Source organism: Indicator indicator, chromosome 1 (assembly GCF_027791375.1).
Source record: "Indicator indicator isolate 239-I01 chromosome 1, UM_Iind_1.1, whole genome shotgun sequence".
Taxonomy (NCBI): Eukaryota; Metazoa; Chordata; class Aves; order Piciformes; family Indicatoridae; genus Indicator; species Indicator indicator.
The window spans coordinates 16,920,725-16,943,042 of record NC_072010.1 but is presented as its reverse complement, the minus strand read 5'-3'; the positions used below and the strand labels follow the sequence as shown (position 1 = coordinate 16,943,042).

Sequence of the window (22,318 nt, the reverse complement as noted above, 5' to 3'; positions counted from 1 at the left end):
AGCAAAGCTTTAATTAAAAAGCTTTAAATTAAAGGCTTTCCCGCAGCTGCCCTTCTGCTAAGATCAGCACATTTGATTAACATCAGCGCAAATATAGTAACAATGTAGTATGGGTTCAGATTTATGACATGCTAAGAGTGAATTCCTATGATCCACTTCTCAAAGTTAGCAGATTTTCACACTGAATGGCACCAATCTCTCTTCACACAGATGCAAACTGTCTTGATGATGTCCTTCATGACTGGTGAACTGAACCATTTAGCAGCCGACCAGCCATTCAGCTCAATACTCTCCAGCCCCAAATACTCTCAATAGACCTCCTTTTCTGCAGACCTCCTGTGCCTGTGTCAGAACAAGTCTGTCCTTTCAGCTCTTAAGTGCTTGCCCATCTGGTATTATAGTCAAATTCAGGTAGAACTGAATCAGTTTCAAATACCAAGTGATAACTGTTACATGTCACCTGAATAGGCATTTCTGGCCTCCTTGGAGTGCCATTTATCTCCAGTTGTATTTCATTAAAAAAAAAAAGAAAAAAAAGAAAAAATCTGGAATACTTACTATTTGTATATAAATTACTCTGCACTTCTGTTAACTTTGAAGTTTGAATTTACTGAACATCTAATTTAACTTCTGCATTACTGATTTTCAGTATTGGAAGAAAAAATTGCTCAATTTGCACATGCACTTATTCCCACACTCTGAATTATATACAGTAACAGCATAAAAAAAATGACAATTTTCTTACAAGCATTTTCATCTTGAATGTGAATTCTGTTGCACTGGACTCTCCTGCTTAGAACAAAAATTATCCCAATATGTAGAATCCTCAGGTGCAATTGGAATACCAGATGCAACTAAGTCTTCAAAAGTCAATAGTGTAAACTGTGGTTGGTTAGGCTCCATGGAACATACCTAGGGAAAACAAGTATTAGTATTACATGAATAAATAAATCACAGTTTTCTTCCTGTAGCATATTCTGTCCACTTTGAGCTACATATTCCTTACTGAAGAACAAAGTAAATATTTCAGTTGATACCAGTATCACTGTCCCTAATTTAGGCTATAAAATAACCAACAGAAGCATGTACAGAAAAGGAAAAAAAAAAAAAAACAAACCAAAAAAACACAACCAAACCATCAAAACAACAAGTTTATCTTTGAAACTGAGTTAAGAAAACTGGAAGGATCAGTGACACAGAATGCTGCAGATACCACAGAATGAGTGGTTAATTCAAAGGCATGTAAAAATAAATTTTAAAAAAAAAAAAATCCATCACTAAACTGTAATTTATCCTCCAGCACACATGATTATCTGAAATGATAGCGTGAGAATTTATTCTACTAGAAGCGTGCCTATTCATACTCTTTTAATACCAGTAGTCACTGAAGTTATGCTTCTCTTAAGCTCATGCTATTTAAGGACAAAAGTGATCACAGTCAACCCACAATTCCCCATGTTAAATCCAGATTATTAAATCCAGATTAAGTGTAGGCTGGGATATTGGAAATTAAGAGTGTCCTGGTCTCTGCATTAGTTCCACCACTTCAAGAAAAAAAAAAAAAAAAAATCACACTTGTAAGAAGAGGTTTGGGTTTTTCAGCATGCTACTGTGCAACCTTGTGCTATCTGCAAGGGTAGTACTTTCCAAAGAGCTGGACAAAAACTACAGTTGCATGAATCAAACAGGAATGTTGCTGACTCCTAAATATGGCATTTACAAAAGCCACGCATTCTTTACCTTTAGTATTTGATAGAATTCATCAGGGCTGCTCTGGCAGACAAACTGGCACTTTTTTGATGTAAGTAAAGGTAACTTATTGGGAGGAAATACCGATGTCTGGTAACCACAGAATGTCTGAGATCAGAAGGAATCCCTGGAGGTCATCTAGTTTCACCCCTCTGCTCTAGCAAGGCCACCCAGAGCCAGTTGCCCAGGATCAGGTTACCTTGACCTCTCCTCTCTTTAATCCTAATTCTCAAACTCTCAGCTGGGTCCTCATCTATCCCAAGGCAAACTCGATGCAATCCAGCTGCTGTCTCATATAAATGACAACTCCTCTTCTGTACCCTCCCAGGATATCTTCCTTGAAGAGTCTGTACCCCTTGATCAGAACACTCCAGCTATGGGAATCAATCCACCATGTCTCCATGATCCCAACAAGATTGTAGCCTTGCAACTGGACACAGAGCTCCAACTCCTTGTGTTTGTTCTCCATACTGCATGCAGTAGTGTAACAGGCACTTCAGAAAGGTGTCCCAGTATGTTGAGATCCTTGAGACCATTTGAGGCATTTGTTCATAATGATGCCTTGCGGGCATTTGCTTGCTTAAATGCAAATACTGGACACTATCTAATGCCCATCTTACTGATTTTTTTTTTTTTTATCCCTTCCTGTAACCTTAATGAAGGTAGGTCAGTAAATAGGTAAAAGAGCAAAAATGCCTATTCTCTGCTTCAGTGTTTGAGCAGCAAGCTACTCTTTGGAATAAATGGAAAGACAACAAAAGTTTGTAAGAGCACAGCAAAGTTGTCCAATGTAGACTGAAAGTACCAGTTAATTAAGCTGCCTGTTAGTTTATATTCTCACATAAGTGACATGGTGTTGAGACATTCCTCTTCATTTGGCCTTTTGGAGACGAGGTAAAGCTCCAGGCACTGTGCCTGGTGCCATGCAAACAACATCACAGGTGCATGCCAAATATGAACTGAGCCTCAGCGCTGAGTGGATTGTTAACAGACCTAGTCTAAACTTCAGCACATGCCTACCTGAAGACAACTGTGCTCTGACTGAACTCACTACAAGTTCTGAGAAATGTAGCAAGTGGCAGACAAAAAGATTTTACAGAATATATAGGAATTATAAAAAATTATAAACTCAGCCACCTTTTGTTGAGGCCTAAAAGCAGGTAAGAGTACAGACAAATGTTCTGTCCCTTCAAGCCTAGAGCTACCACTAGCAGACATCAAGATTCTTGACACTAGTGAATTTACATTATAATACTTTAAAGCAATAATTGGTTCTTTCTGTGAATTACAAGTCCCTCCCTATCAGGTTGTGAAGCGAGCTCACTGAAAGTACATTTTTTCCGCAAACAGGACACAAAGCAAATTACTCCTGTGATAGGGAAGAGAATCAAGCACTGACATCCTGAAGCAATTGCATAACGTATACATACTCAATTTATTCAAACCAAAATGAAGAATACCTTTTCCTCTCAATACACCTAACAGTACACAGAATCCTTTCTTACAGTTCTATTTGAAAGAGAAGGTCCCTTTAATTTCCTCCACACTACAGTCAGAAAGAGTCCTGAAAAGGCACAACCCAATAGTACAGAGATTTTAACTTTGTTTCCATACTGGGGAGTCACAGATTGCTAACTTGTCCTACTTAAAATGACCTTTATTTAGTGAACTGAGCTAATGAAATTTAGGTCATCAAATTTAGTCAGTGGACAGGTATTCCTTTGAGACTCTTGATTCCAAGGCTTTCATCTTAACTCTTGATATCATGCCTGTTCTTTCTATGATAATTTTAAGGTGAGTGACAATGATAGAGAAGGTCAAAAACCCTGTAGTTTTCTAGTGTAACTAGGTACTTGTCTTTAGAAATAATGGCAGCCTTCTTTTGACCTCAGACTGACATTTATCAGTATTACTGTAGGAAGAATGATATGCAGCCTCAATGGGAACTTAACTATGTCCTGTTGAACAGAATGCATGTATTTTCTTAACAGTATTTGAGCACTGATTTACCACAGTAAATCCTCAAGAATACCTCTTTTTCCAATCTAGTACTAGTTAAAAGGTCTGCTTCTCCACGTAATCCATTTACTCAGACTTCATGACCATGACAGATGTGTGCATGACCACTTTCATCCCTTTATCTATTTATATACTAGTTATTTTTTTTATAGCTCCTGGCAGAATCTTTGTGCTAAATAACTGAAAACTAACACATTTTCTTCTGAGCCATCAGAGACAAACCTGTCAGTTTGCTACACTTTCCTTTGCTGATTGATACTATTTTGGCTACAACTTGCCAGTCTGCTTCAGGTTTGACATTGAAGTAATTTGCTATTTAAAAACGCTGCTTATTTTCATGAGCCAGGTCTTCGTTAAATTACACAGAAAACCCCCAAAAGCTTTTAAATAGCCTTGTTGCTTCTGTCAATAGAGGTAACACATGGAATGAACTCTAAAACTGCTGTTCTTCCCATCTCTTGGTTGTTGTTGCTTATCTTGTCACAATGGTGTTTGGATCTGCTCTGGAACACACACACTGACAGCTCTCCATTAAAATTAACTTGGTGAGGTGTTGTACTAGTTTAGCAGTCCAGACTGGTTCATTGTCTCCACTTCCCTCTGTGAAAATCATCTTTCCCAATTCTGTACTAGCCAGCTGTGACCATAATCACTTAATCTTCTCTCAAATGAACACACTGAACACTGTAACACATGCCAGATTTGAGAGGATCCTTTGACATTCTCTAAATTACTTCTCCTTTCCAGACCTTTCCTGATGTAGGCATGACACAACCAGAGGCAATATTTGAGTAAGAATTTGGTTAATAACGTGCTTATAAAAGCTTTCTCCTTGGCCGGACATCTGAGATGACACACTTGTAGCTACAGTATCAGACTAAGTTTATGTTCAAATGATTAGTATCAAGATGTGAAAATGTTTCATAATTTCTTACATAAGAATGCTTCTGTCCAAATTCCTCCTGCTTCCCAAGAGCCACAGCAACATGATGATGGTCATCTAAGCGGGTTTCCTAGTAAAGATGAGAAACAGCAATGTAAATGTATTTTCTTCAGTGCTTCCAGCAAAGACTACGCAAGTGTTTAGAATATGGTTCAGAAAAACAGCAGAACATAATTTAAAATAGTGGCATTCAAGAAGCAGTAGTAATTTTTAGCAGTTTTGTTAGATGGTTCAAGGATGCAGATATACTAAAAACTCAGCAGGGATGAACTGAATACTATAGGCTACCACCATCTCATTCATTTGTAAATGTTTATATTCAAGCTTGTGACCTTACCATTCCTTTACCCATGGCTTCTAAGTCACAAGCCATATAACCCAACTTAGCTATCTGTTCTCCAATGAGATGACCTGTGAAGTTCTGGGAAGTATTCTGAAATATAACAAAGTAAGCACAAATTTAAACCAGTGACTCTCCCTTGGCTTCAGACAAAGTAAAAATCACAACTCAAATTTCTGACACAGTAGTCTGTATGTTGCTCTGTTTAAATAAAAAAATAAATCAAATTTCCTCAAAAAGTTTTTAGCTATATAACTATGTATTTAGTAACAGTTTATTTATTTAATAGCTTTGTTTAAAAAATGTTTTCCTCTAGAAAGGCTACAAATTAATCCTGATCAATTAATTTCAGAGAAAAATCACTTTATATACTGTTTATGAATAATGCCTATTCTATAGCCAAGTTATAATCCCGTTGACTTAAAAAAAATAAAAAGGATAAAGGGAGAGGAATAATATATTCTGTGTTTCTTTATCCAAAAATGTTCACATGTTTTCTGCACAAACTTTCTAAAACAGAAATCAAGAATAAGGAATTAGTTCTTTACCATGAGGGTAGTGTGACACTGGAACAGGACACCCAGAGAGGTGGTTGAGGGCCCATCCCTGGAGATACTCAAGGTGAGGCTCAATAGGGCTCTGGGCAACCTGATCTAGTTGAGGATCCCCCTGCTTATTGCAGAGGGGGTTGGACTAGATGACCTTTGGAGGTCCCTTCCAACCCATTCTGTAATTCCAGTTACAACAATCTTACCCATAAAACCCAAACAATGTAGATAAGATCATCAATCTAAAGATCAGATAGTAGTCTGGATATTCTCCCAGGTAGTATGAGTAAACCTTCAATTTCCGCTTCCCTGGGAAGTACTCTAACTGCACTGTACTATAATGTAAATAAAGCACCCTGAAGTCCTTCTATTTCCTCTGAGAGGTTGTTGGTTATTTTTTTCCTCCCTTTTAATCTAAGCAAAACATCTTTTAAAACAAAGCTCTCAGTTTGCATTAGGCTTCTCTATGTATTTTACCTTTCTGCAAAGCACTAATAAGAAAATTACTATTACAGTTCTGTCTAGATTAGGAGAAATATTAAATGCACATGGGAAACCCTAACAGATCTGTAGTGTAAGTGGTCATTTCCCACAACTGCAAGCACAGGTATACTTAGCAGGAAGTATTTTACTAAGTTTTCTGTTACTTCAGTACAAGACTGAAAATCAGAATCACAGAATGGTTTGGATTAGAAAGGACCTTAAAGATGGGCAGGGACACCTCCTATTAGATCAGGTTGCTCAAGGCCCCATCCTACCCAGCTGTGAACACTCCCAGAGTTGGGAGTTACAGCCTCCACAACTTCCCTGAACAACCTCAAAAATAAAAAGAGACTATGAAAGTTAGATGTTTGATCAAGTGTTGCTAAATAATTTATACAGCTCTAAGGTGGCAGTATTTTGTTTGTCTAAACAGAAAAATTACTACATCTAGTTTTTCACCACTCCATTTTCTCCCTTCTATTACAGAGGACGCAGCACACTGGAAGTGTCCTACATCTGTAGTTTGAACTCTGTTAAAAACTGTCATGGCTTTAAGCTGAACGCAGAGAAATTTCTTACTGCTAACTTAGGTATTCTTGTTTGTGCAAGTATAAACATATTATAGATAAAGTCTTTCACATATTGTTAATAAAATATTTTTTGTCAGCTAAAATCTGCATTTAACAGGCAGTGACTGCTTAAATAGGAACCATTTCCCTGAAGAGACCTGGCCCAGCAGATAATGCATTCGGGACATTCTGACTCACTTACTTCATGTATCTTCCATAATCACTGAAATGTTTTCAGCATCTTACAATAAAACATAACAAACTCTGCCCTTCATCTTATCTTTGCCATTTCAGAGAAAGGTAAGTCAAAACAAATACACAAGGGAAGGAGATGTCTCCTGGCCCCTACTAGAGACCAGCAAACATCTTCAGATATGGAGTTACCAAAACATGCCCAAATCACAAAAAACAGGGAATGAGCTTGCTTCTCTATTCATCCAGGAATACTGCTATACCAGTTTATAAAATAAATCCAGCTTCTTAAATAGAAAGAAATGATTAAACAAAAAAAGAAAGAAAACAACTGTGCAGGAATTCCTCTGAGACAAAGGAGTAACTCCTTTACCTTTCTTTTGCTAAGATTCCTCTCTATAAACCAAAAAACACATAATGGACCAAAGTTCGTTTTTCTCTGCACAGAACCAAAGTTTTACTAGAGCTGTTCAAGCTGTTGGCACACTGAGACTTATAATTACCTCATTTCAAAGGCTCAGGAAAAGGATGTGCCTGGGATCCAAATCACACTGGATTCACTCAAAACCACAGTTTTGAGGAAGCTCTTGCCTTCCCAGTCAGCAGAACTGATTGCTGTGTGAATCCAGCTTGATTACCTAGTCTTAGAAGTTTTTATTCCCATTACTCCTGACAATATGATAAGATTCACTTCTTTTAATGAGGCTGAAAGACTCCATACCAACACCAATTAGTAAACATGTTTCAAACTGACCCAGGTAATGTCAATTTGAAATTCATATTCTGGAAGTAATGTGTTTGCATACAGAGAAACCAAGCAAATATTTTTTTTGTGAAAAGAAGCAAACAATTCTTTGTCTGCACTTATTTGCAAAGCAATTCTTTTGCAAATCAGTAATTAGGATTTTTTCCTACATGCCAGATCTGCTACAGAGATATATATTAAAAACTTAAGCTTATCTCTTTAAATTATAAAACTTGCCGTAATTGTAACAGATCTCTCACTCTTAATAAAATTAACTAGTACTTAATTAAGTCTGTTTTCTTTAATGGAAGTAAATGGAGCATATAGCATTACTTATAATAAACATCATTAACATTCTGACACAAATACTGTAAGCTCTCTTCCCAGTGTTAGCAAACAAAATACTGTTACTACAGAAATTCACCTTTTTAAAGTGTGCACCACTCCCTATGTGAATAAAACATATTTAATACACATACCAGATATATCTTAGAAGAAAATTTGTTTTTAAATAAAGATTTTCTGTGTTTTCTTCCCCTACTTCTTCCAAAGCAGTTGGAGGGAGTCTAAGTAGCAATCTCTACAGTACTGTATGAAACCAAGCACCTAAAGCTAAACCAATGCATCAAGATCAAACAGCAAGAGGCTGTTCATGAGTTACTGCATTCAATCCAAGCTCAAAAAGATAAGGAGCAAAAGAGAGGAAATATACTTTGGACAAAACTAAACCCTTCATGAAGGGACAGCAGCAAAGAGTCAACTACACAAGGTAGTGCACTTGGAATTTACAATGCAGTAACAGAAAAAGAATATTTTTTTAATGCTCATGGAAAATTCTCTCAAATATGAACAGGCTTTGCTCTGTTGTGAACAGTTACAAGGTGTCTGAACAGTGTCAGCTTTGATTTGCTCTGATTCACTAGTAATTCTCTTATTTTTTATCATGACTAATGTAAGGTGGTAGATATTTTTGTTTAGTCTTTATGCTTTTATTTTTTTCACATTATATAGTGCTTTATGGAGGTAATTCTAGAATATCATCTGTAGTTTAAATGGGTAAAAGCCCATTCATACCTCCCTTCCATTTTCAGTAAATTAGATTCTCTTTAAAACAAATAAGACAATCCAAAATATGTGATAACTGGATCTTAAGCAGCCTTGCTCTCTTTCTTATCATATAATTTCTTATCATAAAGACACAGGCTGATCTGAAAGGTAGAAGTGAGATCATTATTTTTTTTTTTCATTTAGATAGGAAAGGTTCACTCAAGCAAACTCAGCACATCAGGGAACACAAGGAAAACATTATACCAGTTATACGCAGTCTTACCCATGGTTCTTAAAATCCTCTCTTAGATGACTAGTGCAGCTTTCTCAGAATTAGTGTTTTCAGTTAACAAGTTATTTCAAGAATTTGGCTCAAGGACACACAATGAAACAAAAAAAGCCTTTTGTAAGTAAGAAAATGGTCATGAAATTAAAAAATAAAATAAAATGAGAGAAGACAAAAATAGAGTGATGTTAATTTTAGGCTGGGGAATGGTATCTGAAAAACTAATTATTTATTTCAATTTCATTTTAATAAATGTTGATATTTAAATGAAATTATATCCCAATTGAGCTTACATTTAAATGAAACTTGGTAATAAATCCTTTCTTTGAAACACTACAATCTGCCTAATTATAATGTTGAGCTCTTGGGAAGCAGAAGGGCAAGCATGGAAAAGGAGACATTCCTCAGACAAAAATTAAATTAAGCTTCTAGCAGTAATTACTGAGTAATAAGGAAAAAATCAAATAATTATAAAGCATTTAAGTAATACAGCTATCTATATCATCATGCTCAGGCTATTTTAGATAATCAAGCACAGGCATGTCATCAAAGACCAAAATTAGAAGTGCCAGAATTCAACTGAAAGAGGCAGATGCTTCCTTGACAATGGTACCCTGTTAGCATTAATACAGAAAGCACTTTATTACAAGATGTGGCACACTTTTCTAACATTTTATTTTGCCAGTCCAACTAGTGAATTTCATGACATAATTCTCAGAGAATATGGCAGTATCAGGATGAGGGCTGATTTAGTATGGGTATACTTTTAGAATAACACAAGCTCACATGTGGTTAGGAAAGTTAAAAGGAATGACCTGTGAAGAAGTCAACTTATGCCACAATTTAACTGTTACTGGTACATTTATTTTTTTTACTACATGCATACCACATATGTGGTTTGTATACACACAACAAGCACACAGCAGAAATTTGTCATTTAGATAAGGTCTGCTGGAAGAGTTGTCTCCAACAATACAAATATTTCTAAATATGTAAATGGGTATTGGGAACTGGACACACTTACTGAAAAGTGTGCTTGGCTATTATGTGAAATTGCAAAGTCTGTATTCTTTGAACTGCTACATACCAGCTAAGCACAAACTTACAGCAGGCTAGAACCAGGTACCCTTTACAAACAATTTTAAGGCCAATTTCTTCTGTATTTCTTCCTTTGTTTTAAGTGGTTCAGTTAAAATGCCTCTGGCATATAGAGACATGGCACTATAACTTTTTTCCCTTTTTATAGCTTGGTTCTTTAAGTAATTAAACAATCTGAGAACATTGTATACCACCAAAGAATCATTTAGGTTTGAAAAGAGTTTTAAGATGAAGTCTGTTAACCAAACTCTGCCAAGTCCACAACTAAACCATACTGCGATCAGTTCTCCCTCTACGTACCCTTTAAACTAGATTAGATGCTATTAAGTATCTCCTACCAAATCTAACAGAATAGATGTTTAAGTGATTAAGTTGAAAGAAGGATAAACAAAGATTGAGCCTAAATGAAAGTTCCAATGAAGCAAAGGCAAGTCTCTTGCACCTCTCCATTCCCACAGACAGCAGCCAGTCAGCACACTGTGACTCCTAACTGACAAAAACATGTTTCAAGCAGTTTGCATGTCAAGAAGAAACAACCCAAAGAAGATGAAGAGATCTCCTCCGTTACAAACATTTAACATGAACAATAACTAATGGAGTTAGTTATTCACTAGTCCCATTCTTGACCAGCTGATGAAGAACTTTAAAATCATAGACACTGTTCAGAAGTTTAGTCTGACTTATACTTCAGTGAACTTCCTACATGGCCTAGGATGAATTCCACATAGTGCAAGAAACATACTCCAGAAAAAGAAAACAATTAAAAGCCATTATAATGAATCTCTCTGGAGTGTTTTTGCAAACATCAAATACACGTTAAAATGCTGCAGATCTGTACCCTAAATTTTGATTGACATAAATTTTCAGTGTGGTTATACAGCATAAAGGGGCGAATTTGCAATTCAAAAATAAATGTGCAATGTAGCCTTAGAGTGTTCAGACTGTTTAGCATTACTGAAAAAATACATTTGAATATTTCTTACCTCAAATGTCCAGTCTTCTTCTTTATCTCCATCCAGAAGCATTTTGGTCTCCTTGTACACCTTCCCTATTTCCAGTTGCAATGGGGACACATTAAATTCAATTCTTTGCAAATTAAAGCCAATACCAACCCCAACAGCCTTTAAGAAGCTTTCCTTCAAGGCCTAAAACACAGAAAAAATACATTTTATTCATATTAGCTGTTTTCAAATTGTTCAATAAATATTACTTCTGAGCAGACACTGCAGATCAAATAAATTTAAGACTTGTAGTATTATATATGTGAGGGCAGATTGATAAAATTATCAAGAGAAAGTTATGGGTGGTGTTAATACCTATCTTAACTTGCTGCAGCATAATGAACTTACAACTGGAATCACCAAGTGGCACATACAGATAGGAACCCTTTGCTTGGTTCTGGTTATGTGTTTAAAACCAAGCATAAATCTTTCTAGCAATGTGAGATGACATTAAAAAAACCTCAAACAACTGAACACAAACAAAACTAAAATACGAATCTCATTAAAATATTATCCCCACATTAACATCTAAGTATAAAAAAAAAGTATCTAATTTTACCATAATGAGAACAATAACAAAATGGGTAAAAAGAGAACATGTAGGCTCTAGCACTGCAGTCTTTAAATAATAATAATAAAAAAAAGTATTACCCAGTGCCGATAAAACATATCCAGCTGCATCCATTCATTACCAACAGACTTGATTACACCCCACTCTGTTTCAGTGCACTGTCGCTTCATGATGCGAAAGAAATTGGGAATGGAGCTGCTACCTATAAATTAGAAAGATGTATTTACAGAAATTTTAATAGACTAGTAATAAGAAAATTAATTCCCTCATGGTATTGCTTTAGCAAAAACTCACAAGAGAAAAATTATGAACCAACAACTCCACAATCTGGATATATATTAGCCTTGAAGCAGTGATGCTGGTGATTGAGAGTTTTTCATACTGTGTTCTGAACATTCTCACAGCTGAATAACTGCATTAAAATTGTCCAAGTCATAAACATGCATTTTCAGCATTCACTAAAAAGGGAAGTATTTAACCAGTGCTGATTTTACAGTTAAAAAACAACCAAAACAACCCCAACACAACCCCACCATATGTGTACATATTTATATATGTATGTACACATATATATATATATATATATACACACACACAGACATATATACACTATTACAAAAGTAGTTGCCCTGCCATGGGATGCTGGCTATTAATACTTTCATGTCAGCCAGGGCAGCATACCTGAGGTGACTCCCAGGTGTACCCCCACATAACGAATGTAATGCTTGTTATAAAGGAGGAAATTTGTAGAGGGACAGAGGCTCCTCCTGCTCCTTTCTATCCCTGGAATAGCTTGCATATCATTCCGCTCCTGAGGACTTCCTTGCTGTAATTGAGACCACTGTATATTCACAGCACTGAGTGCAACTTTATACTTCATATTGGTGTTAAGTTTTGCTGTTTCATTAGTTTGCCTTTCAACCCAGGGCGTCCTCTCATTTTCCTAAATTCCCAATCTCAGCTGGGAAGGGTCAACGGGTGATAGAGCATCTCTTATAATTTAGCCTCACATACAGGCTAAATGTAGACAGCAGCATATGCAGTTTTTGACATTTGACAGTAACATTTATGAAACAGCATGCTCTTTGTCAGAATTCATCAAGTTATTCTGCCTCCTGCTCTTGGATACTGGGATACAAAAGTAATGCTTTAAGCCCATGTGAAAATACAATCTCCCAAATTTATCGTATACACATTAAATCTTTTGGATTTATTCTGTAAGAAAAATGAGGGTAGGGAGAGGCTCATAGTCACACTAAGAAAGGTGTCAAGGAGACAAAAAAAACACCCACAATGAAAAAGTCTTCAGATCCTTAGATTACATTTAAGCCTCCTCTAAAAATAAGCACAGCTGCTCAGCACTGCAGCAGCTCTTCAGGGGATACACCGTTTTCCCCCACTTGTCTAAATTTATTTTGCAGAAGACTAAAGACTGCCTTCTTATATTGATCAATAGCATTTCTATAATGCACTGGAAACTATGGACCTCAATACACGCTTGGCTAATCACCCACAGTCTGTATCATTAATCAGCATACCATGCAATCTGTCTGTCCGATAGGGCTCACAGCTGGCTAAACAGACAATGGCAGAAAGCAATCTATTTTCTTTAGTAGGAGTAATAAAAATTGGCATAGAGACAACTCCACATACTGAGAATTTTTCATAAAGTTATTCAATGTTCTTATCAGAAAGAAAATATTAGTTGTATTTAATCCAAATCCCCTCCCACTACCACACCACTGTTAAGAACTCGTCTCTAATAACTGCTCAACAAATACACAGATTCTAACCATAGCTTTGCCACTGATTCTGTGAGTGACAGGCAAGGAACTTTCCTTCTCTAAACTAATACTCCCCATCTTAAATTAGAGAGAAGAGTATTAACTCATCTCTATAAAGTGGTTGTCTTCTACAGATATCTAAGCACTATATAAAAACAGGATTTGGAAGTGGTAATAATTGAACTGAACAAACTGTTACAACACTAAAGTACAAATTCAGGTTTTTTGACAACTTCCAGATCATGTTGCAAACTGTAAACGTGACATGTACATTACACAAGACACAGCAGTGACTTTTCAGACACATCCTCAATTAATTTGTAAACTAAAGTGATCAAAAACCTCTTAAGACAGAAATTTTATTGATAGATGCAGTAGTCACCTAATGGAATGATCCAGAACAATCTGAGGACAGAACTAACTTTCCTCTGGCACTTGAAAAAAAGAAGGAGCAACAATGTCAAGTATGTTTTGATGAATTACCAAGGCAAATGAAATACCCATCTACTTAGAAAATCTAACTTCCCTGAAGCAGGGCCTTATTAAGCAAAGTTTTTCACCCCTTCTCTGGGCAACTTATTGCAATGTTCTACTGTTCTCAAGGTATAGAATTGTTCTATCGAGACAGAATTACCCCTGAAGCAACCAGACCTGTTGAATTTGTCCTGTTCCTGTGCACCCTCATGAAAATAGCTACCTACATCTTCTCTCCAGTGACCTAGGAGGATAATTAAGGGACTGGAACATCTGTCTCATGAGGAAAGCAGTCATGAGTTCTTGGGTGACAGGCTGGACTTTGATGATCCTTGAGGTCTTTTCCAACCTTATTGATTCTGTGATTCTGTAAAAGGCTGCGACCTGGGGCAGTTTAGTCCGGAAAAGAGAAGACTGAAGAGATCTTACTAGTGTTTACAAATGTCTGACAGTTGGGTGTCAAGAAGAAGGTACTAGTCTCTTTTCAGTGGTGTTCTGTGATAGGACAAGGGGCAATTGATAAGGGGCAACAGATACAAACCAGAATACAGGAAGTTCCACCTCAACACGATGAAAAGCTTCTTCACTGTAAGGGTGACAGAGCACTAAAACAGGCTGCCCAGAGAGGTTGTGGAGTTTCCTTCTCTAGAGACTTTCAAGACCTGTCTGGATGTGTTTCTGTGTGACCTACCTTAGGTGATCCTGCTTTGGCAGGGGAGTTAGACTCAATCTTCAGAGGTCCCTTCCAACCCTACTATTCTATGATTCCCCTCCTCAGAACTCTCCCCTCTTCAGGTTAAACAAACCCACTTCCATAAACATTTCTACACAGGTAAGCTCCCCAACCCTCTAGTCACTTTGTTGGCCCTTTACTAAATCCTCTTCAATGTTCCTCTCTCTCATCTCCTGGTTCATAAGAAGGGAAAAAAACTGGAAGCAGAAGAAAAGTTTTATTTTTAATGATACCTTTTTTGTTTCTCAGACAGGAAAAACAAGAAAAAAAAAAAAAAGCCTGAAACATAGTTGCCACAATTTACAAAAAACTTCCTTTCAAAGAATGGGAACAAATCCCATACAGCAATTGCTCAGTTGTAAATCTGCATTTCTAAATTACCTCCCGTTTGCCAACTTGTTTCAGGAATAAACTTATCAACAATTCTACAAACACTTGGACTTATTTCTGTGACCATTTCCATTCATTAGTAATCCAAGTTCCAGTTTACAAAATAATTAAATTTCATTAAGAAATACAACAAAAAACTTTCATGACAATTATTCCATTATGTTTCCAAAATAGCTGTTAGCTCTAATGTTTACAATTTTGAATTACACACAGTATAGTCTACAGATGATCATTTCAGCCAAGACAGAGTCTTGTCTGGGCAAGACAGAGTACCAGAGTCCTTCACTGAACAACTGAGCTTCCTGTTCTGATGATAATTTTTGAAGTATTTTTCCTCCTAAGTTTATTGTCTATATTTTCCTCTTAGAGAAGTTTAGGGATAGTGCTAAATATTTTTGTTAATCTCCAAGCCTACTCTGTAAAATAGAAGCAAAGAAAGAAATAAAGGACTTCAATATTTTAATCATCTTCATGAAGCCACAATGTTTTCTGCAAGGAAAACACAAAGATCATGTAACAGAACACTGTAGCAAGATAGCAAACCTTTGAACAATTTTTGAGAAGGCTATGTTTTGTCTTTGAGTTGGAAAGAATGTAAACACCTTGTAACTGAAGAGAAAGACTAGGCAGAAGTTGACTGGATACCTTGAGAAGCTTGTTGGTCAGTATTAACCTTTTGCATGCTTTGCTTGGACCCATGTCAGTGAAAGGATAGCCAAATTGGGATGTGGCAGCTCTGTATTAGAAAAGTATGTAAGTGGACTATGTAACAGAGTGGTAGGCTTTGGCTTATGCTTAAGCTCTTTCTTTGCTTTTGCTTGTGCTTAGTGCTTTGTTTAGTTACATAGGCAATAAATTCTTTTCCCTTTCACAGCAAGAGTCTTCTTGTCTTGGCATCACCTGGAAACACCACAACACACAGCCTAGGAGAACACAACTGCCACAATTATAAATGGTGACCCCGACTTGTGTTACAATTATAGAACACAAAAGAAATTGAAATGCAGGTTGGAAATATAATAGGAAATAAAGGAAACACAATGAAGTATTTACAAGGATTAAGAATAATTTAATATTTCTTCTTGATAAAAGTATATTTAGCAGTTTCAGAAGATATTCCCTAAGACTTGCAAAGTATTCATTACAGAAATGACATTACAAACGTTCTCATGACTACAGTCACGTTTTCGCTTTACCTTCAGACTTCTACCAATGTAAATTCAGTCTCTCCACTGTGCAGTGGCTGCTGCTTCTCTGCAAGATGATACTAATTTTCTAAGAGACATGTGGATGCAGTGTACATGTATGTATTTATGCAGATGAAATTCAAGTATATAGATACTCTAAAATCCTGAATGCATGAGAACTTTAGTACTTTATCAAGAATAAATTCTAAGAAATTGTAAGAAAAATTTCTGAAAGAGATTGACGAACTGGAGAAGCATGGTAAAAATGAACAAAAAGTAAAAATTTGAGGAAAAAAAAAACCCATTCTCTGAAGGAACAAATGCTTTCACTGCAATGCACTACGATCATACTAATATTTCCAGAAATATTTTGTCTTATTACCAATGATTAATGATAAGGCTAGACCTCACTAAAACTTATGCAATTGTACTACCATTTCTTATTTAATTTCCAGCCATAAAGAAGGAAAAGATTCCTTTAGTATCTGCTCATTCAGGTTGTAGAAAACTGCACACTGCCTGTGCTTCTAAACATCCATATGCTAACAATCTCAAAAGTAGATGCTACACAGCTGGGTTTGCACAGTACTGAGCCTTTGCTCATACAAACCAGCACTCTTCCCTGCATTGAGTTATTAAAAAACACCACTTACAAACCTTGAGCCAAAAAGTTACCTGGGGATACAACTATGTTGAAAAAAATAATTCATAGAATCAATCAGGTTGGAAGAGAGCTCCAAGATCATCCAGTCCAACTGATCACCCAGCCCTAACCAATCAACTAGACCATGGCACCAAGTGCCTCATCCAGTCTTCTCTTGAACATCTCCAGTGATGGTGACTCCACCACCTCCCTGGGCAGCCCATTCCAATGGGCAATCACACTCCCTGTGAAGAACTTCCTCCTAATATCCAGCTTATACCTCCCCTGGCACAACTTGAGACTGTGTCCTCTTGTTCTGCTGCTTATTGCCTGCGAGAAGAGAACAACCCCCACCTGGCTACAACCTCTCTTCAGGTAGTTGTAGACAGCAATGAGGTCACCCCTGAGCCTCCTCTTCTCCAGGCTAAACAACCCCAGCTCCCTCAGCTTCTCCTCATAGGGTCTGTGTTCAAGGCCCCTCACCAGCTTCGTTGCCTTTCTCTGTAGTAGCTTAAAAGTATTATTTATCATAGAAGCATGATCATTAAAATATTATTAATAAAGGTGCTTTTTCCTTTTCAGAAATGCATATCTGTTCAGTCCTCAACCAAATAACTTCACTATAAACCTTATGAAAAATAAAATCTAAGTTAACAACTACAAACTGCGAATGTGGTAATTCCTCACAACAAACTTTAAAACTATTTCCAGTGTTTTGTATAGATACTGCTTACTTAACTGTGCCACTTATTTTCCTAACTTACAGTTAATGTGGTGTTCAAAATTTACACAGCTTCTTTCCAAGAACAACTGGGAAAGTTTACTACTTCTCAATTCTGAGCAGAACTTTATTTCCCTTTCTCAGCTGAAAATGTACTTCCATTTGAATATGCTTTTACAGTCCACTCCTTTTCTCACCTTTAAACAAACTGTTGTGTATTCTTTCTTTTTGCTAATATTCTGAAAGCATTTCTCTAGTGTACCGTAAACTCCACACTTGGGTATAGAGCGTGACAATCTCTAAATATTTGAAACAGTTTCTTTTTACTTAGATCATCTTGCTGAAAAGTAAGACAGTCAGCTACAAAACTACCAAATTTAAAATATACATCTTATTTTCATAACACTAAATTAACTCACAAGAATTTGCCCCAGTAGCTGATTGCCTAACAAATACAAATCTGCATATTCATTTGCATTAGAACAAAATTGACAGGAGGGTTTAGCTATTCAAGGCCTAACTTTACAAGCCCTTTTTCCCTAGAATTATGCAAAGCTCTGCCTCCTTCCTATAATACTTATTAATTTGATTCTTAGAGAACACCAACCAACAGACAACAGGCATACAGCAAATCTCTGACCAGTTTCCCCAGTGGGTGTCTATATTAGTTTGACATTTACAAGAGAAAATAGAAGGTTTGTCCCTGACACCAACACCTGTTTTCATCGATTTTTTTTTCTTTAATGTACAGGCACATAAGCCTCACAGCCCTGCTGCATCATAATGCAGATCTAAAACCAGAGCATTTCACAGAAAAAAATTAAACATAAAATTAACAGAGCTGCAAAGGCAATCGCTTTCTTGCCTATATATGGCTGCCATGTCCCCTTAGAATTCTTTATATTCTTTATATATTCTTTATATTCTTAGATCCCTAAGAATATAAACTGACTAAACTTTCAAAAATTGTCTTCCAAGCATTTTAAAAAGTCCAACCCAAGCCTTAAGGTTCTTCATGATATTAAAAATACACAATACTCAGGAAACTGCAGGAAGATGAGAAGTGATACTAGAAAGTCCAATATTAAAACTGGAAAGTAAAGAAGCTATATAAGTGCACACATTCATGGGTGTGCACAAATCATTTACATTGAAATATATAATGCCATCTTCCCCACTGCAATGACAAATGAGTATTTTATTAATTTTTCTGTGAAGACTAGGCTAAAAATCTGCTTTACATTTTCCCTTTAAAACTACAAAACCTCAGACCAGATATAAAAAAAAACTGATTTTAAAAAGATACAGAAATTAAGAGTAAGAAAACACACTCTGTTCCCTAGTCCTGTCTGAGAAAGTGCTTTAGAAATACTAGATAAATACCAGGCAATGTTCCCCCATTTTTTTACTGATTAAAAAAAAGCCTAACAAGCTGTATCTGTAGGATGATTCATGTAAATTATGAAGCTATTAATAGTGGAGATTACTATCCATAGGACTAATACAGAAATATTCATACCAGTGATCTGTTACAAACATCAAGTCAATCGTAAGTCAAATTTGGTAATACAACAGACACTTCAAAGTCCTAACTGTCCCATTGTACCTGAAGTTCTTAAAACCATTACATACCTTCCCCACAACACTGAAAAAATATTATATAATGCATCTTCCTCACTTCGCTCTTCACCAGTTTTACAATCTTCAAATTGTTTTGGTCAGATACAAAGTAACTAACTTACATACTGACTATAACCAAAACTATGAAAATTCAAAGGTTAAGACTACTGCCAGGCAATTGCTCAACTATCCCCTTAAGAAAAGAAACACCACCACCAAACCAACCCAACAAAACCCCCAAAGCTCAGAATGCTAAGAGACTCTCCATTGCCTTGAACTGCATGAAAAAAAACAGCTGGTGATTAAGAACAGCATCTAATCAATACATATAAATTTACTTTCAGATGTGGAGTGGTCAGTGTGAAACCTGCTACCTAGCAAAACGAGCAACTGAAGTATGAACAGATCAATCTGCTTAATAAGGTGAAACCCAGGCTAGGCAGAAATCCTGCAAACTGACAGACTGTATATGAATACATTTGGTGTCCTAGACTCCTGGGATGACAATAATTTTGGTCGCATTTGCCATATTTAATCACATTTTACTATCTCTAAAGGAAATGAGAGTAAACTGATACAGACAAAACATTTCTTCTGCAACAGATGCCCAAGTCCTAATTGTTAATTAATACCAACTAACCCTTGTACAAATGTTTAGAAACTGACAACACAAGACAAATCATTAGCTAAATAAATGATTAACTTAGAAGGATCCAGATACAAAATAAGCAAAGCAAGTTTTTTAGATCTATTGGCTCACACAGCATTATCATGAATTGGAAACTGGATTGGTATTCTGCGACCTCTCCACTTCTTGCCAGTATCCTGCAATTCTCCCTGTGACAGATACATTAAACATTCTCATAATGTAACTACTGAAAGTCTGTTTTATCTTGTCATACCTCAGAGAAGCAGTATTAACTTTAAAATATCAGAAAAGTCAAGGTTGCCTCCTTTGAATTACTTAACATTAGCCAGATTGTCAAAAAGAATGTCACAAAGAGACTGACATAGTTTGATAATGTTGGAAATTTTCTTTGCAGTTTGGATTGTTAAAGCTTTGCAATATTAGAGTAATATTAGGCTAAGATTTCACTGTGATTAGGTACAACAGCAGAGACGAAGAATATTTAAGCAAGCTACTCTGATAGTCAATCCTAAATAAAAGAATGCAGAGAGTCATAATGGATCACATAGTTCTACTTCCAAACCTACACTGGAGAAATATAATTTTGATAAAGGTGTGGCCCAGACTGAAAAAAAAAAAAAAAAGTCCTAAGTTACTAAGTGGATGCCACATATCTGATCAATTTACACACAGGTGATACACAAGATCTACAAAAGATGTGTATTTTTTGTCATTTGCTCTGAAAACAAACAAACAAAAAGCAACAAGCACAAGCCACCAAAATACCCAGATCCTCTTAAATTTTGTTCAGACTCCAGAATACCTTTACATGTTCTTCCTATGCCAAGCATTCACCTGCAATACAAACTTGCTATGGAAGAGTACTGACATAATCCCACACAGGTGCAAGGGCAAGGTGTGGTGGGTTGAAATTACCCCCAAAATAAAACTGCCAGACCAGCTCAGTTAGAGAGCAAATGAAGCTGTATTTACAAGCAAAACTACAATCTAGAAATATCAAGTGCAATGAATATGTACAAAATATACAATATTTACATGTATTTACAATCTATGAACAAAACAAGAACATCCTGGACAAAACCAGCTTGCTTCTGAGTAGAGAAAAGTTATTTCAAATACATAGGATGATAATCGCTCATGATTCAGGAACTTTAAATTCTTTTACTGAAATGTACTTCTAACTAAACAATGATGATTTAAAAAAAAAAGAAAAAGAAAAAAAGAGCAGCAAATGAAAACCCCTTTCTTAACTTGTCTGTGTCAATGGTCACAACTTTAACCTCCTCAAACTCTTTCCAAGATGTCGTATGACCACATCTAGCAGAGCTCCAGGTAGCCACAATTTCAACAAAAAGGTAGATTACCCCCATGAAAATGGCATTTAATGAGTTTTCCATTATAAAACATACCAAACGTTTAAAACAATCATTCCATTTTGTCAGAACAGCAGGAAATCTGCTTCCTTTCAACACTCACAAGGTCATGATGCATCACACTAAGCAAACACAAAATCCCAATATCCATATAATCATAAAAATCAACTTTCTTTTACAAAGCCATTATGGTTGAGAGTTGTGAGGACACAGGTACAGATGTAAAAAAAAAAAAAGGAAAATGAAAAAAGTTAAAAAGGTCAAACACACTCAGATCTCTTTTTAAAGGTAACACACATACAGAAACATAACACGCTTTAATGGAGAAAGATCTCTAACTTTGTAAGAGACAACAAAAACTTCAAGATGTCGCTAGTGAAACAGCACTCACTCATATAAGATGTGTGCCTTACCACCTACAGCCTCAAGCCACAGTGGTACTTGCCAAAACATTAGATCTCTCAAAAAAAAGTTATTACATTTTATGAAATAATGTCCTAGAGGGTCTTTCTACACATACAGAAAGATATTGATTGAAACCTTTGACAATTAAACCTTTGCCTAAAAATACCCTGAAGAAAATGCACCATCTACCATTTCCAGAAAAGTGATAAGGATAAACCTACTGCTGTGAGGACAATCACCCAATGTCAAAACTGGTTTTCACACTTAAAACATCCCCATTTCTGTGTATACACTGCCCTTCTTCTTTTCCCCCTTCCTCCCTATCAATACACAAATCAACTTCTCCACATTTCCAGACCAATCACTGCAGGACCCATCTTCTATCAGCCACCAGGCTATACAAGGAAAGATGCAAGAGGAAGATAAACTTATTGCAACATGGCAAAAGCTGAATATGGCCCAGAACTGCAAAACTGATAACTTCAATGGTCCATTCCCCATAGCAGCTGTATCTACTCTTGTAGATACTATCTCCAAATGTTTGCTATGTTTTTAGTAAATTGTTTTGTGCTAGGATAAAAGGCAAGAAAACAGCAGCTTACAGAAGTAGCAAAAGTCTCCTGATCCTAAACTTTCCTGAAAACCTGACATTACAATAGCAACCTGTCACTTTTCCTGAAGAAACAGAAAAATATTTGCCTTGTTAAAAATCAAAGTTTTGCTTAGAAAGGAAATATGTCAGGAAATC

The 22,318-nt window shown here is 36.3% G+C and overlaps 1 protein-coding gene across 1 annotated transcript in view; it reads right to left on the bottom strand.

Annotated features, from left to right (window-relative positions):
• Positions 1 to 753: 753 nt before the first annotated feature.
• Positions 754 to 22,318, bottom strand: part of AASDHPPT (aminoadipate-semialdehyde dehydrogenase-phosphopantetheinyl transferase) — a 39,037-nt gene continuing 17,472 nt past the window's right edge. Inside the window, exons 3-6 of the mRNA XM_054380872.1 lie at positions 11,672 to 11,793; positions 11,003 to 11,164; positions 4,704 to 4,781; positions 754 to 912 (exon numbers count right to left, since the gene is read on the bottom strand). Coding sequence (XP_054236847.1) covers positions 754 to 912; positions 4,704 to 4,781; positions 11,003 to 11,164; positions 11,672 to 11,793 — 521 coding nt within the window. The remainder of the gene's footprint in view (positions 913 to 4,703; positions 4,782 to 11,002; positions 11,165 to 11,671; positions 11,794 to 22,318) is intronic.